The 17909-nt window shown below is 41.5% G+C and overlaps 1 protein-coding gene across 1 annotated transcript in view; it reads left to right on the plus strand.

Annotated features, from left to right (window-relative positions):
• The window catches only part of TAMM41 (TAM41 mitochondrial translocator assembly and maintenance homolog), a 52258-nt gene extending 38715 nt beyond the window's left edge, over positions 1-13543 (plus strand). Inside the window, exons 6-8 of the mRNA XM_045832348.1 lie at positions 2353-2518; positions 3862-3924; positions 13413-13543. Of these exons, the coding sequence (XP_045688304.1) occupies positions 2353-2518; positions 3862-3924; positions 13413-13489 (306 nt within the window). The 3' untranslated portion in view covers positions 13490-13543. The remainder of the gene's footprint in view (positions 1-2352; positions 2519-3861; positions 3925-13412) is intronic.
• Positions 13544-17909: the final 4366 nt, after the last annotated feature.

Genomic DNA, 17909 nt, shown 5'->3' on the forward strand with positions numbered 1-17909 from the left:
ATCCTGTGGAGGCCCTGTGGAGCTAGGTGGGGCTTCTTAGTTGTACCAACACCAGGCAGAGATACCAGGCCTTTGTACTTCCACATTTCCAGTCATTGGACATAGGCAGCTCACTTTAGCTGAGGACAGTTCTGGGAGGGACCCAGAAAGTGCCAGCTGCCACTGAAACAAGTACTTTGGCCCTGAAGCCAGCCAGGATCTGGGTGATGCAACACAGCATCCACTACCTGCTTTTTAAAAATACCGGCTCTATTGAGATACACATACCATAACATTCAGTGGTTTTTAGTATATTCAGAGTTGTGCAGCCCTCACTACAATCTGACTTTAGAACTCATCACTCACAAAACAAATCTCATACCCATTAGCAATCCCTAGGTTCCCCTCCCCCTAGGCAACCATTGATCTACTTTCTGCCTCTGCTGATTTGCCTGTTCTAGATACTTCGTGTAAATACAATGTGTGGGCTTTTCCCATATCTGCTTTAAAAGTTCAATTTGACTCATCATTTAACTCAATACTTTCACTTTCATGTCATCAAAACATGAAGAATTAAATAGTAAGGATAATTAGAATTTAACAATTTATTTGAACATGTCACCTAATATTTTGTCTTTAAACATGTTTCCAAGCAAGAATTCCAGTTCATTCTTTTCTGCAAGAGAAAGCAGTGGCAAGTACTATTTTCTGATTCTTCATAGTACTCAAGTTTGGCTTCTCTAAAATTCCTAGAAATTTTATAGGTAAAGCTTTACAGAAATACATGGTTCTTTTCACTAATAATATTCAGCTCCAAAATATGACTCCATAAATATCACTTATAGCATATTTTACAGAAACATCCACTTTGTCATTTTCTAGCCACAGCTAAGTAGAGGGTGAATTTGGAGAATTTAGAACCATCTTAATGATAAATGTGAAGTATTTAGATTAAAAAAAACTTCACCTTTATTGGAGCCACTAAATAATAGCATTTTCTTCTTTGTATAGATTTTATAGATAAAACTAGAAAATCAGCCCTGGCTGGTGTGGCTTAGTGGATTGAGTACTGACCTGCGAACTAAAGGGTCACAGGTTCTATTCCCAGTCAGGGCACATGCCTGGGTTGCCGGCCAGGTCCCCAGTAGGGGGTGCTTGAGAGGCAACCACACATTGATGTTCCTCTCCCTCTCTTTCTCCCTCCCTTCCCCTCTCTCTAAAAATACATTTTTAAAAAACCCCTAGAAAATCAAGACATTGGTTTGTATTCAATAAATATTTTTTGAATGAAAAAAGTGGTAGAATGAGTGAATTCTAATTGAGAAAGTTTGTCATGTCTGGAAAATCTGAATGTAAAATTTAGTACAATCATTTGTCTGATTGTTTTCTTACTGTTCTCTTAAAGTTAAAACCTAAACATTTGTTTAAAGGAACACAAGAAAGATTCTGTCTTGGAAAATAATGAGATGAGCTGTTGAGGGCAGTGTTACTGGTTCTCAACTTGGCAGGCAGTCAGTGTTTACAGGATTTTGTAGAAATTTAGTTCCGTGAAGTAAAGTATATATTAGACTGGGAATTTAGAGAAGCTAGGTGTGGCCTCAACCCTGTGACTAAATTTTGATTTAAAGATTTCTAAATCAAGTTTTATGCATAGTTTTATGTTTCATTTCTGTCTTCATCTTTCAGTTTGATGTATTTTAGAATATGCCAGGAACAGAAACCACTGATACAACTTACTCCCATTTAAGAAGTAATGACAACTAACGTTTATTGATGCAGTTACTCATTCCTTTATTCAACTAATGTTTTTTTTTGAGTACCTACTATGTGCCAGGGGATTAAAAGGAGTATGATTAGTTTTATCATCAGTTTATTCCTACAGTTTACGAACTACATCATAGCATGTAAAACAAGAGACGTACATTTAGGCACCCCTGCCTCTTACTGACTCTGTGGTCCCGGCTGTGTCGCTCAGTGTCGTTGTGTTTACAATGGAAGAAGTACTTTGAGAGCCTGGATTTGCTAGGGCCACAATTACTCTTAGCTGCAGCCTTACTTCCTTTAACTGTTGGATTTAAGACAAATAGAAATTTTAAAACTGAGAATCAGAAATCAGTCCTTGAAAGAGGCATCTCTTTTTTCATGTAAAAATGGAATATTTTAAGTAAAGAATTGACTTTTTTGTAGGAACTTAGAATTCTGAACACATACACATTTAGTTTCAGAAAGGAGACTGTCTCATTAGCTTGCTGTCTAGTCTAGCATATTGGTTCATACATGTTTGTGTGACTTTGAAAAGAAGCCATGGGTCTTTCAATATTTATAGAATCCAAAGTACTTCCCATAAACATCATCTTCTTTTCTTTTCCTTAGATAGATAAAAGCCCAGAAGGACAATTCACTCAGCTAATGACATTGCCCAAAACCTTACAGCAACAAATAAATCATATTATGGACCCTCCTGGAAAAAACAGAGATGTGGAGGAAACTTTATTACAACTTGCTCACGATCCTGACTGTGGAGAGGTGGTGCGACTAGGTATGTTTTTGAATTTGATGTTGAGGAAGTGCTGGCCTTGGTTGAAAGCAAACTTTGTGTTGTGATGTATCCTTTATTCTTCCTTACCTGGTAAGATCAAGAAATAGATTGCTTCTAGGAAGAAGAAAGCACTAACAATCTGGGGGTTTCCAGTTTTAAACTTTCATTCATTGAAGTAGGTTGGTATAAAAGTATTTCTATTTTCAAATCCCTGGGCCCTAAATCACCATCAAAGGGGGAAAACAATGTTTCCTTTGGTCCCAAGAGCGTAACTTCTAGCAGTTATTTCAAAGGCAAGTGTTCTTCATGGTGGTCTGAGAAGGAAGGAGACTGGTGGCATTTTTAATGCTTTTCTAATACCAAGAACACAGCTTGCATCAGATAACCTTGAAAACACAGCTTTCAGCAGCCAGCTCCCATTCAGTGTGTCTCACAGTGTGTTCAGCAGGTTCCCTCTGACATGGCCTATGTTCTCCACATTATTCCCGGGACCTCCCTAATATTCACCAAAAAAACCTGAACCTTATCTTCAAAGACCCACTCTCCTTTGAGGTGTTAAAGGTAATTTATGAGGTCAGTTGGTACAGAAATACTTTTGAAATTGAAAATGACTCCCTTCCTCAGATGTGTACATTTTCTTATTTCACTAAGTACTTAATGAGCTTAACCCTCCAGGGTGCAAGCCACTGTGCTGGATAGTCACAGTGACAACATTGAACATCAACTGCAATAGGCAGGCTCCACGCACATTCTCAGGGACCTGCCCCAGGCTGTCGGAGCATGGGTGTAGGTCACCAGATACCTATTCTGAACATAAATATGGAGGCATATTCTTTGTTCGTTGTTGTTTTCATTTTCACATCATTCTGGTCACGGTATGGTCTCTGCTGCCTTCCACAGGGCATGAGGGACCATACTGTTGATCCTCACTGAGGACTCTTGTCTGTGTGTTTTCATTTTCAGAATGAAAGCTTTATTACTGGGCAGAAACATCTGGTTTTTTCTTTCTTTTTTTTTTTTAATCCTTTTACATCTTGGAATTGAAAACCAGCAGCCTTAAGTATATTTAAAGCCATAAAATGACCTGTTTTACGGTGAGGAGGCCCAGGCCCAGAAGGGTCAGTCATTTGCCTGTGCTCATATAGCTGCTCAGTGACACAGCTGGCCGCTCCGGCCTCCCCACCCTCAGTCCTGATATCCTCCCACTGTCATTCTGACACTAGGATGGAGATAGATTTGCCAGTTTTATTGGATAACTGAAAGAATATTTAGTTCCAGGTTTTAAAGTGTAAGATGACTAACATCTGGGGTTTTTGGCATCCTTGTTGGTTTTTTTCTCATAGGGCTTTCAGCAATCGTGAGACCTTCTAGTCTGAGACAGAGCACCAAAGGCATTTTCACTGCTGGTAAGAACTTTAAAAAATCCATACTTAATGATGCTGCTGGACTGAGTGGCCTCAGAGCCCCTGGTTAAAAGGTAGAGTTCTGTCTATACCCTGCAAGGACTTCTGAAATGCTGACTTTCAATGGTCATAAGCCAGGATATTGCAGTAATGTACAGACAGACAGACACCACTGTAATCGGGTCATCTGAAAAAGTAAAACCATATGAGGTACTATAGGAAGGCTTAACTGCCCCTCTAAGTTTTCCAAATAACTCCTTGTGGCAGGCTTCCCCTCATGTTTTTTATTTATGAAAGTTACACATGCACATCACTGCAGAAGCACAGTGCTCGCCCTCCTCCCCACTTCCCTGCTCCGGACACAGCCGCTTTCAACTCTCTCACTGGGCTATTTTTTTCACTGCCAGCTCACTAAATAATAAGTTTATATTTCTGCTTCTTGGCGTTTCACTTTTAGGCATTATTTGTTGACTTCTCACTATGGTAGATTAGAATTCAACTCTTCTACCCTACCTCAGCACACACACTCATCCCTCTGTTCTCCCAGTACAGTTAGATTGTAGCTCTAGTAAAGTCAGTCTTCAGCGTTCACACTGTACGACTATGTTAGTGAGAGCCATTGGTAAGCCGCGTAATACACTTTTCCTTCTCTGTAGAACTTTCTCTTTTTCTTTTTAAGATTTTATTTATTTATTTTTAGAGAGAAGGGAAGGGAGGGAGAAAGGGAGAGAAACATCAATGTGTGGTTTCTACTTTTCCTATTGTATGCCCCCCACTGGGGACCTGGCCTGCAACCCATGCATATGCCCTGACTGGGAATCAAACCTGTGAGCCTTTGCTTCACAGTCCTGCACTCAATCCACTGAGCCACATCATCAAGGGCCTTCTCTGTAGAGTTTTCTTTGCCCACAGAGATTGTCTTTACCTGTCTCAAGTGAGGGATACCCTCTTTCCAGTATCTCATTCTTTTATCTTCATGGTACATTACTCTTGTTTTGGTGAAGCACACCACGTAGTAATTTTCTGAGAAAGGGTACATGAGAGGCAAATTTGGAGACCATGTATGTCTAAAGAAATCTTTAGTCTACCCTCCCACACAATTGAGACTTAGGCTAGAGATAAATTGGAAATAACTTTCCATTAGAATTTTGATATCATTGCTCCAACTATCTTCTCATTTCTAGGGATTGCTATGGAAATCCAGAGACATTCTGATTGTTAATCCTTTGTGTATGTTCTTTCCTGAAGCCTGTTAGGTCCTCATTTTCCTACAGGGCTCTGATGTGCTTTGATGACAGTCTCTTTTTATCCGTTATGTTGCCCATTGCTCTTTCATTTTAGACACTCAGAATATCCGAAAAACTTTATTTATTCTTTTTACTTTCCTCCTATCTGTTTTTTCTCTTTTCTTTCTGGAACTCCTTTTATTCAAATATTGGACCTCTTAGACTAGTCCTTTGGTTTTCTTTTCTCTCCTATGTTTGATCTGTCTTTTTGTCTTGCTTTCTGGGAGATTTTCTAAACTTTAGCTTCCAACCCTTCTATTGAGTTTTTAAATTTCTATTATATTTTTAATTTCTAGGAGCTCTTTAATTTTCTTTCATTCTTTTTTGTTGTTGTTGTTCTCTGAATAATAAAAATTTTTAAACATTCCATTCTTGATTTATGGGCTAAAACGTTTGAACATATCTTTGAGTATTGCCAAATTGCCCTCCCAAGTAGTTATATCAGTGCCACTAGTAGTAAATGAGAGTTCTTTTTTCTCTCCATTCTTTCCAGTGCTTGGTATTGTCAAATGGTGGACTTTTCTATTTCCATATTTCTTATGTAACCATCTACTGAACATCTCTCATGTGCTAGCCACGCAGTATACAAAGTGAACTCAAGACACCATCCTGCCTTCAAGAAGTTCATAGTCTAGAAAAGGAGACAGACATGTAAGTAGAAATTTGCAGGCACACTAGGGCATAAATGACTCAGTGGTAGTAATTCAAAGATGGGAGTGATCTTTTGGCCTGATTCTGATCCCTGAGTTGAAATTGCCAGGGGGCTGGCATGGCCACGCCTCTTAGCGGCTCACCCACCCCAGCTGCCTGGACACACTGCTGTGTGTTTGGTCCCAGTGACACTCTGTGGTCCCTCCTAAATCTTTGGAAAGATTCAGCCAAAGAGTCAAGAAAAATTTAATAGCACAGGTGCCAATTCTGAAGATATTTCTACCACCCAAGGGTAAAGAGCTTCGCATTTTCAATTAAGATAGTACTTAAACTGTTTCTGCTGGTTTATCCTGGCAAGGTTGAAGATGAGGTGCTTTTGTTTGTGTGGGTGGTTTGGGCTGTTACTCTGTGTTTTGCATGATTGCAGCTCCCTTTCTGTAATATACCTCCTTGGGTGAGGCTGAATGCCTTGGGCAGTTTTGTTTATTTTCTTTTTCTTTCTTTCCTTTTTTTTTTTTGGCTTCATGTGCTTACATAAGGAATTACTACATTTATTGGTGATTTTTTTGTTGTTGTGAGAATGGTAGTAGGATGGAGTTTTAAAAAAATCCTTTTTTTGTAGAAATACATGCTAAAATATTTACAGATGAAATGACAGGATATCTGATGTTTGCTTCAAAATAAAACTTGCTGGAGGGAAGTGGGTAAAGAGTAGATGGCACAGGATTGGTCATGACTTGATAAATTCTTGAAGCTGGATGAAGATGCGTGGCAACATACTGTTTTTTTATGACTTTAAATTTTTCTCTAATAAAAGGTTTTTAAAAACCAGTCATCATCATCTCTTGACGCTTAAGCTGAAATGAACCTTTGGTCCTCTCTCCACTCCTTTCCAGTGACCAGCAGAGGGCAGTGGGTAACACCTCACAGAACACAACCCGGATTTCTTTGTGGCCATGGAGTGAGTGCCCATTTCAGGTTCCCCTGAGTGCTCGATGCCTGTTTCCCTTTTCCTTCTAAAGGTACCTCATTGGGTTGAGGAAGTCCAGAGAATGTCTGTAACCTGCACTGAGGTTGCAGAAATTGTGGAAAGTAGTTGAACATCCCTTCAGATTCTGTAGGTTTACTTACCTTATGCTCTGTCTTATCTGATTCATGATGGCTGTGGCCTGATGAAGGCAGCACAGGCCACGGGCAGCAATTTGTGAGCCCCAGAGACAAGGGTTCAAATTCCAACTTAACTACTTTGACTTGGGCAAGTTACCTAATTTTTCTCAGATTTAATTTTATGGGGGTAATTAAGAGTTATTTCTTAAATATATAAAAGTATCTAGTACTGTCCTAGGGGTTTTTTTTAATCATTACCTAAAAGTTTCCTGGCATCTCTTTAGAACATGGCTCTCAGCACTGTCATATTCAGATGCATTCGTCCCTTAACCTGGTCTCCAGCTGGAGTACACTAGCAGTGAAATGAACTGAGTGGTCAATTTATCTGTTTCTTTTCCCTCTGACTTCACAGCAAGCTTCAGGACCTCCATCCCCCTGCACTTTGTTCTTTAGAAGTCCTCTCATTGCAGTTGTAGCTGCTGTTGTTCTGCCTTGCTTTTGCTAAGGCTGTCTCCACTCATTCCCCAAAGTTCTACCTCTGTTCAGTTTTTCAGACAGCTGATGAATCACCTGCAGGGTGAGAAAACCCAGTGTATTCCTGGGTTGAGATATTATTCTTTTGTAGCCTTTATCACTCTGCTTCTTTTCAACCTCCTACTCATATAGGGGTAAAAAGGAAGGTTAAAAAGCAAGTATCTTTTATATTCAATTCAGACAGGTAGCTGACTGAGGAGCTAAGATTGGGGTCAGAAGCCATTGGCTTGAAGTTGTGGTTGTTCACTTCTTGGCCCTTTAACCTTGGTATGTTAATTAGCCCTCTGCCTTGAAACTATGGGGCTACTCATACTCAATTCACAAGGTGTTCTGAGAGTGTCCAGTATGTTACCCAGTACCTAGTAGGTGTTTTATAAACTTGGGTGAGTCTAGATCTAAATCTCACCTAGAAAAGATGGAAGCCAGGAATCCATAAGCAGCTCAGAGGATTGCCTTTTCTTCTACACTGTGTTGGATGACACGGCACTGTGTTCTCGTGCAGTCTTCTCACACTCCGTGAGTTCCTGTGAAATTCCCTGACAATCAGATACACCCAGAGAAGTGAGTACAGAAATGCTTCCAAAACCAAACATATTTTTTCCCTTTAGCCTGAGTTTTGATCATTTAAAATATAATGCTGACTTCTCTTAGTGCTGTTTGGTAGAATAGCATAGTTCTCGTCAGGGTAGCAGATCAGCAGCTGGAGCCAGCCAGCTCAGCAGTGTATTCCTGGTGAAAGGAATACACCAGGAATACCAGGAGTAGTGAAAGACTGTTCAGCCTCCTAATACTGGTCTGTTCCTCCTCTCATAGTAGCAGCAGATGGTATCACATCTCAAACCGATAACAGAAGACCAGCTAAAGCAGCCTGTCATATTCTGAGAACCAGCAGTCTTTTATGTTTTTAATCTGCTTGAAGAGAAGTAGAACTGTTTGAGTATTCTGGTGTGGGAATTAGAAGAGAAATGGCAGGGTTGGGCAGGGGTGGGGTGGGGGGGCTAGCATTTAGCGATTAAACTGAGAAGTAAGCAGGAGCCAGACAAGGGAAGTCCTTAAAAGCCATGAAAGGGAATTCAGAGTTTCTTTTGAGGGCAGAGGGAAGCCCCTGAAGGATTATAGAAAAACCACTATCCCTAGAGAACTGAGAATAGAGTGAAGGGAGATAAAGCCATTGCTTGGGAAACTGGTTAGATATGGTTGCAGTCAGCCAGGTGAGGAATCATGGCAGCCTGAACTCAGGTCACTGCACTAGAGGCAGAGAGACGAGATGCTAGCAACATTTAGAAGGCAGATTGCCCAGTCTTAGTGATTGGAGGGATGGGGGAAGTGAGGGAGAGCGGGAAGTCACAAATACCTCCCAGGTTTTTGGCTTAGGAAGCAGATGGTAGTGCCATTTCAGGAGGTGAGGAAGATAGGGAGGGTATAATGAGTTTAATTTTTGAAATCTTGCTTTAATTTTTCCCCACCTGACTTTATGGTCAGTCAGAATTAACTCTGGGGACAGATACCTATTTACTTCTCCAGCTTCAGAAGATTCAGCTGAATTAACAAAACAGGTTTAGTCTTGTTCCTAAAAAGATTCTGGCATGCCTCAGTTGAGTCTTACCAGCCCTTTCCCGGAACCCAATGGAATGGATCATTCATGGTTCTTTGCTTCTGATTTCCTATAACTAAAACATTTCTTCTATTTTTTGGTACCTACATAACACATAATAACATTTAAGATTTTTTTCTGGTAAAACCCTTCAAGATCATTTGAACTTGAAAGTTTTTAAAATAAGTTGTACTTTTGCCTCAGAAGAGATATTTTTATAGATATATCTAACTCTGTTTGGAAATTAATTAGAAAAATGGTGAGGGCTTACTGATTTTCCCTCCAAAAGACCTGAAATATAGAATGATGGGAAGATAGAGACCCCCATAACTGACTCATATCTCTGCCTCACGTGGTTTGCTAGAGAATTTTGTCTGTCATTGGATCCATCAGTTGGAGGTCACATAGGCAACTCATAGTATTACAGTTGTAGTAACTTTGCTGTAGGTCACATAAAACAAGCCAGAAATCAACAAAAGATATATATTGAAGTTGATTTCTGTATCCTTTCAAAACAAAATCCTGACTTTAGATACTAATCAGAATTCATAATAACTAGCTATAGGCAAATAAGCACCTGTCTAAAGAAGATATATTGTTTTTAAATGTCGCATCTTTATCCACTGGGGAAGGAACAAAGACAATGATGATGGGCCTTAGAGTGAAATTTCTGTCTTAGGTGGCTGTCTTCCCTCAAGATACTAGATGCAGACTTCCTAAATCACCATCCTTTTTTAAAGAAAGGAAGTAGAAACCAAAAGTAAGGTTAATGTAGACCAAGTAGAATTCTATGTATTGTAAACTCTCTGAGGGCAGAGACCGTAACTGTTGTTCATACCCCATCCCCAGCAACTCGCTCGGTGTCTTATATAGGCGCTCAATAAATACTCATTTGGTGTATTTCAGTGACTGAATACATGAAAGATTCTAGGTCTTATGGAATTATGGAAAATCTCCATGTATATAGAAAAGTGCACATCATAAATTGGTGAATTTTCACAATTATGAACCTAGTTCCCAGAAGAAAAAATAGAACAATACCAACCAGTGCCCCAGAAATCCCTAGTCACAGCCACTACCCCTCCAAGAGTAACTAACTACTCTCTTGACTTCTAGTGCCATGCTTTTGTTTTGCCCATTGTTGAACTTTACATAAATATGCACTCTCTTGTGTCTCCCACATCTCATAACATCAGTGCGATTCATCATGGTATGCAGAGTAGCAGTAGTTAATTTATTCTCATTACATCCAGTCCACTGTGTGAATACACACAATCCATCTGCTCTACTGTTGATGCCTTCTTGAATCATTTCCAGTTTGGGGTTACTACAGGTAGTGCCGCTGGTTTTGTACCTATCTTTTGGTAAGTGTGTTTATGTGTTTCTGTTAGGTATAAACTTAGCGGTTAGAATTACTGGATCATAAAGTGTGTGAATGTTTAACTGTTTGCTCTCTACAAAACATTTGTCCAAATTATACTCCCAGTAGCAGAGTTCCTATTGCGGCACTCCCTTGGCCAAAATTTAATAATATTATATGTCTGTGTCATTTTAGGCACTCTGGTAGGTGAATAGTAGTATTATACTGGAGTTTTAATTTACATTTTCTGATGACTAATAAAGTTGGGCATTTGTTCGTATGCTTGTTTGGATCTCTTTTGTGAAGTGCCTATTCTTGTCTTTTGCTCTTTTTCTTTTGAGTTGTCTGCCTTTTCTTACTGACTCGTCTGTGTAATCTGGACATAGGTCCTTTGTGGAATATACATAATGCAAAAATCTCCCTCTCTAGAGTCTGTTGTTCCAGTCTCTTAATGATGTCTCTTGGTGAAAAGAAGCTCTTACTTAGCCCAATTTATCCAGTTTATCCTTTATGGTTAGCAGCTTTTTGTGTCCTATTTACAAAATTTGGCCTATTCCAGGTTTATGAAGTTTAAGTCCTTCACCTTTGTTGCAATTAGAATATTGAGGCAAATGGGACCCTTTGGTCTGTTGGTTCTTACCCTTTTGCAAATCCTAGCTCGCTGTGAAAATCTGGCTAAAACGCTGGACCCTGTGCACAGAAGCACACGTGTGCACCTGCACAGCAGGCTGCTACATGCAGTTGCAGGGAATTCGTAGACTAGCACGAATTCGTAGACTAGCAAGGCCTGTCCACAGGCCTCTTGTTAGAGAACCCCATCCTAGTCCAAGCCAGTCATTGTGCAGATGAGGAAATCAAGGCCAGAGAGGGAGACCTACACTGTAAGTTTGTGGCCCAGGTGGGACCAGAATTTGAGTCTCTTGGCTGCTATCCCAGTGCCCTTTGTAACACAGGTCCCCACTGCAGTCTTTCTGAGACTCTGTCTGGCAGAGCCATCGAAGGGAGAGACTGTTTTCAATTAAGGGAGGTTTCTATGGACTAGCAGGAAAAAAAAAGCTACATGGTGTCTCTGATGTACTTTATGTATTTAACTTAAATGTTATGCTTCAAGGAGTTTGTGAGTAATTTTTTGAAGCTTAACTGGGACTTATCATGGTCGATGCATCTTCCTCTAGCTGTGACTCAGTGCCCCGGGGTTGCTGTGTTGAACCTCACCATATATAACTACCTGTATTCTGCTTAGTGTCTTGATTGGTTCTGGCTGGAATTTTAAAAAGCACCTTACGTAATAACTTTCCAGTCTCAATGCTCAAGTGGGTGAGGTTTACCAGAGTGGTTGCTCCAGGGAGAAAATTAAAAGGGGTGGAGGCAAGGAAAGAAGCCCTGAGTTTGACTAGGCTGTGTCAGTTCGCAGGTAGTCAGCCAGTCAGTAAACAAGCCAGGCCAGAGTTTCTGCAAGTATTTGCTAATGATTTTACTGGTACCTTGCCTTTTAACCTGCTGCTGCCTGCAGTAGCCTCTTAAAAGGTTCTAAGTGGACTAGGCAGCTTACAGATAAACATGGCCAGGTATTTTCAAGAGATCTGTCAAACCCCAGTGCTAAGAGTCCTGGAACAGACCCTGCCCAGGGACTCCTCATCCGCGGTGCTTACCAAGTGCACTTCAGGGGTGTGCATTTCATACCCACAGCACAGGCCACAGTTTGTCCTCATGGTGAAAAAGCCTCTTTGGATCTTTGGGTCCCACCCTGAAACACAGACTGAATGATCTCATTGTCAACACACAAAAAAGTTGAGCCCATAATACTGTCTGCAAATAGGATCCTATTAGATCTGACAGACAAATAACATCCCATTTATTCTATCCCTCCCATTTTTCTTCATTCCTGTAAGTCCCCCAGACAGCTTTTCCAGTTTCATCTGGTACTTGTGATTAAGTAGACAGAGGGTGCTGGAAGGTCAGATATCTGAATGAGGTGCATCTGTTCTGTCATTTTGAAAGCATTTACCAAATACCTCCTATGTGCTGGGTACTATACTGGGTGATGGGAAAACAGGGATGAATAGAACAAGGTCTTTAACCTCAAGGAACTCCCAGGCTAGGCAGAGGGACAGGTTAATAAACAGTGGGGTGAGTGCTGTGCTGTGCGTCAGCACACGTGGTGTGAACCTAGAAGGAGCAGTGTCTGCATTGGCCTGGGGAGTAAAGGAAGACACTTTTAGAGAAGAAATCTGAAAGGGGATTGGATGTCCACCCAGCAGAAAGTGATGGAATCGACACTCACTCTGGGCAGGTCAGTGACACAGAAGCAGTGAACTGGGGTTGGTTGGAATGCAGGCAGTGGGAGTGAGAAAGTGCCAAGGATGCCCACTTACATACAGATCTTGCCTTTGTTCTTCCTTTCTCCTCCTTTTTAAGAACTACTAAATTCATGCCCTGGCTGGTATGGCTCAGTGGATTCAGTGTTAGCCCAAAAACGAAAAGATCTCTGGTTCAATTCCCAGTCAGGGCACTTGCCTGGGTTGCAGGCCAGGTCCCTAGTCAGAGATGCGCAAGAGGCAACCACACATTGATTTTTCTCTTCCTCTTTTTCTCCCTCCCTTACCTACTCTCTAAAAATAAATAAATAAAATCTTTTTTAAAAAAGAACTACTAAATTCCAAGGCTGCCAATATACTTGTATCTCAAGTATATGAGTAAAGATTCACTTACCCCAGAAACTCAGGTACCTTTGACATCCGTATTACTGTTTTAATAAATGCCTAAATCAGAATCTTTTCCCCTCATCATCATGGTGACCTTTAATAACCTTTGGCTCCCAGGGTCTCCTAGACATCTCAGTCAGCCCATCATTGTCCACTCCGAAGACAAGTCTCTGGTCTGAATATCATGGAACCTCTAGCTGTGTATCCACTCAGTAAGCCTCAGTTTTCTCACTGTCTCTTCTTTTCTCTTTTAGGCATGAAGAAATCATTGCATTATAGTTCACTGAAACTGCATAAAATGTGGAAAGGATGGCTGAGGAAAATGTCCTAATTTTGCTTGCTTTTATACATGTATAGATGAATAAAGTGTTCCCTTTTGACAAAACAGTGTTTGTTACTTTGACCCATTGCTTGAATTTGAAAATACCTTGGTTTGTGTAATACAGCAGGTCCTCAAATAATATTGTGTCTTTCAATGTCATTTCGTTATGATGTTGATGAGGGGAAAAAATCGATTCCTGGACAGAGCCACTATCTGTGTGGAGTTTGCATATTCTCCTCGTGTCTGTTTGGGTTTTCTCTGGGTACTCCGGTTTCCTCCCATATTCCAAAGATGAGCACATGAGGTTCATCAGCGAGTCTAAATTTTCCCAGTCTGAGAGTATGTGTGTGTGTGTGTGTGTGTGTGTGTGTGTGTGTGTGTGCACGTACACACCCCCTGCATTGGAAGGGCTTCCTGTCCCGCCAGGCAGATTCTAGCCTTGTCCCCAGAGCTGCCAGGTTAGGCTCCTGCCACTCACCACCCTGACCTGGAATGAGTGAGTTGAAAAGTAATTCTTTTACTTGTTCTTATTCATCTTTCTTAAATGTATGTATAGTCCAAACTTATTTCAGTGCTTCATATTAGAAGAGTTCTCAGTCTTTATTTGAAGTTTGGTGATGTTTTTATGACCAGAAATATGCCATAGGAACTTAACTCTTGTTTATCAATTAGCTTTGGATAAAATTGGTGTGTTACACATTGTTTTGCTTCAAGAGTTGCAGTTTCCAAGAACATTTAGACCATGTTAAGTGAGGACTTACTGTACTTGATTTTTTAAATGTATGTTTTAGATGTTTATGCAGGGGAAGCCAAATACCTTTGAGGACTTAGCATGAGAAGAGAAGAAGCCTCTTTACATTCAGAACCACCTGGGTCCTGCTTTTCTAAGAGCTTCAGCTGTGGTCTGCGTTCTTTGGTACATGAACATCAAAGACCTGAGACATGGTGTGTGTGCTTACGGACACAAGCACCGGGAGCTACAGGTTGGGGGAGTTTGGCTCTCTGCCTGCTCTCCATCCGGGTTCACTTGGTTTTTCTCCAGTGAGAACTCACAGGTGTCACATCAATATTTTCCCATATTTAGGCTTCTGTTTTTCTTAGTTTTCCATAAAAGGTATGTGGCAGGGACATTTGGAGGAGCAGCCTATAGCAGACCCCTTGCAAAGCCTTCCCTATTGTAAGAGTGAAGAATGTTTGGGCAATGGGAAACCCACTGCAGAGTACTTAAACAACAAAAGACTCTTTAGCTCAAAGAACTGAAAAGTTAGAGGTGTGGTGGGCTTCAGAGTTGGTTTGACTCAGCAGGGTAATAGAATCCTCCAGGACTCAGTTTCTCCATCTCTCCTCTCTCTGCCCTTTGCCGTGTTAGCATCATGCCAAGGCTGGCTCCCCTCTTAGTTCTGAGATTGCTGGCAAGAACTTCAAGGGCTATAAGCTTTCCCATCCGCATTTAGGGAAACAGAGGGTTCCTTTCAGAAACCCTCTTAGAAAACCAGGAAAACTTTACAGCAGCCCCCAGCAAGCCTCCGTCTGGTTTCACAGTCCCTAATTGGGTTACCTGCCCATCTGCAAGCCAGTAACTGGCTGAAAGAAGAAACCAGGTTGATGAGTTTAGGCCTGAGGCACTTGCCCCACCTGAGTCAGCCTCCCCTCAAGCCCAGGGGTGGAGGGAGGGAGTGGACGCCTGGATGCAAACTGAGGGGAAAGCTGTTGGAAGGCAACTGTCTTGTCCATCTTGGTCATCACCTCAGTGTCTTCGGTCTGACCTCAGATTTTATCTTTCTTTTGTTCATATTGTCTCTCCACCTCTCACTGTTTCCATTGCACAGTGCTCTAGTGCAGACCCTTAAGTTCTCTTGTAAATTTGAACAATTTTTTTGTATGTATTTTTTCTACCTTTGGGTTCAGCTGATTCGCACCCAAATTAGAAGCCTCATGGTATGGTGAAGGGAGCACAGGCTGAAGTTGTGACCAAACCATGTTGAATCTCTGCTCCACTGCTGACCAGCTGTGTGACTTAAGGCAAGTTATTTAGCCTCTGAACCATTTCTCTGTGAAATGGGGATAACATTACAGGTCTCTTCAGCTTTTGTGAAGATCCTGTGAGCTAAGGAGCCCATGTACTAGAACGCTGCCTAGCAGCATTCAGTAAATGGTTATCACTGTTATCATTATTTTGTACTGTTGTTTTTGTTGTTCCTTTCTTCTATGAGCCCTTCTGTTTCTGTGTCAGGCTCTTCCTCCAGAAGCTGAAGTAATTCCCCACTACTTACAGGATAAAATAAGAATGTCTCATTCCCTGCAGTCAGTTCATACCACTGTAACAGGTGGTCACCTACTGGGCTTACAAACAACAGAAACTTATTTCTGACTGTCCTGGAGCCTGGAAGTCTGTGACTAGGGTGCTAGCCTGGTTGGGCTCTGGTGAAAGCCCTCTTCTGGTTTGCAGAGGGCTGTTTTCTCATATCCTCACTTGGTGGGGAGGGCAGGGCCCAAGCAAGCTCTAATGTCTCTTCTAATAAAGGCACTAATCCCATTCACAAGAGTTCCACCCTCATGAAGTGATTACCTGCCAAAGGCCCCATACCTGAATTCCATCACATTAGAGGGTTACAATTTCAAGATACCAATTTGGCGGGGACATATACATTCAACTCAGCAAGCCTTCTCAAGATCTGCTAACTGCCTTTATTTTTATTTTACTTTAATCTTCTACCTCCAGTGCCTGATAGAGTTCTTCATGTCCTCAACTATTTTCCAAAATAGATACTCACTAGAGCACAGACCATTAATGTCATTTTCCAGCTGGGACGACCTGAGGCCCCAGGAGAAGTGACTGCCTAGTGTCATAATATTGGGAGTAACAATAGCTGAGAACCTAGGCCTACAAGCTCCTGTGTAGTGCCTTTTCCCACTTGAATACTTGAGCCTTTGTGTTTCACTTCCTCTAGATGTATTTTTTCTCGATTAATTTTGAAGTATAGATATCTAAGTTGGGATTTGTCAAACAGTTACACAGGGTGAGAATGAGACTTCCTCGGAGGAAGATGGAGTTCTTTGGCAGGAAGTAGCCCTTCTCAAATTCCAGAAGACCCCCAAAATAAATGTACTTCAGAGTCAGACCTCTTTTCAGCTATGTTCTTGGGCAAGTTACTTAACCATTCTGAGCCTCAGTTTTTATGTCATAAGATAGGTATGCTCATACCCATCTGGCAAGACTGGTGTTAAATAAGAATATATTAAAGCACCTAGTTTAATCCTTGGCACATGATAATAGTTAATGTTTCTACAAATCACTTTGCTATGCAATTCAGATCGTGAGTTTAGATAGCTAGAAATAATCCTGACTTATAATATAATAATTCTGACTTATGTGCATAAGTCAGAATCCAGTCAGGAAAAGAGAAACCATCCTATGTATGTCAAATAGAGGGGATTTAATAAAGGAAACTTATTACAAAGATGTTGAAAGGGCAGCAAACAAAAGAAGGGGTATGCTGGAGAAGGAAGAAAGGATGACTCCCAGGGGTCAGGAAGCAGCTGACATCCGCGGGCTGCCATCTCCAAGTGGATCTACTTGCTGTGTTGCTGGAGTTGCTGCCTGTATTGATTTCAAAATACATTCACAGATTCTTTGGCTCCACTCACATCAGTAGGTGGAGTCTAATTCTCTTTCCTTGACTATGGAAAGGCCTTAGTGACTTGATTCTAACAGATAGAATACATCAGACAAGGTACTCTATGACCTCTAAGATGAGGTCCTAAAAGATGACACAGCCTGTCTCTCTTAGAACACTCCTTCGTGGAACCTAGATGCCATGTGAGGAAGTCCAGGCCACATGGAGAGGACAAGTGTAATAAGTGTTCCAGCTGGCAGAGAGCATCAACTGCCAGATGGGTGAGCGAGCCTTTGTGGTAACTCCAGCTCCAGTCACCACCTGACTGCAGCCCAGCATGAGACTCCAAACCATTACTGCCTAGCTGCGCCCAGTCAGCTCCCAGAACTCTGAGGGGGAATAAGAAAATGATTATTGTCAAAAGTCTTGAAGTTTGGAGAAGACTTTTTATGCATCATTAGAAAATTGGCTCAATGCCCCTACCACTGTGGGGGCTGCCAAAGAGGTGCCACCACTGCCCAGATGCCACTTGGGGACCATGAATAACTGCTGCTGCTGATGGAGTTAAACCCAGGAACTTCTTATCTGCCCCACCCTTGATCTCATACCGATGACTCCGACTGGCAAAGCTCATTAGGAGGTTACCTGGTAAGAAAGCTGGGGACATGGAGTTTGCAAACACCTACCCCCAGAAGGGTAGAGTGGACTGTAAAAGGGTAGAATGGGTGTGCAGCTGAGGCCCACCAGATAAATAACTACCATGTCCACTCCTTCCATGACTGAATATCCATGTACACCCTTCAATTCATACA

This window comes from Phyllostomus hastatus, unplaced genomic scaffold (genome assembly GCF_019186645.2).
Source record: "Phyllostomus hastatus isolate PE091 unplaced genomic scaffold, TTU_PhHast_1.1 phas_contig_16, whole genome shotgun sequence".
Lineage (NCBI taxonomy): Eukaryota > Metazoa > Chordata > Mammalia > Chiroptera > Phyllostomidae > Phyllostomus > Phyllostomus hastatus.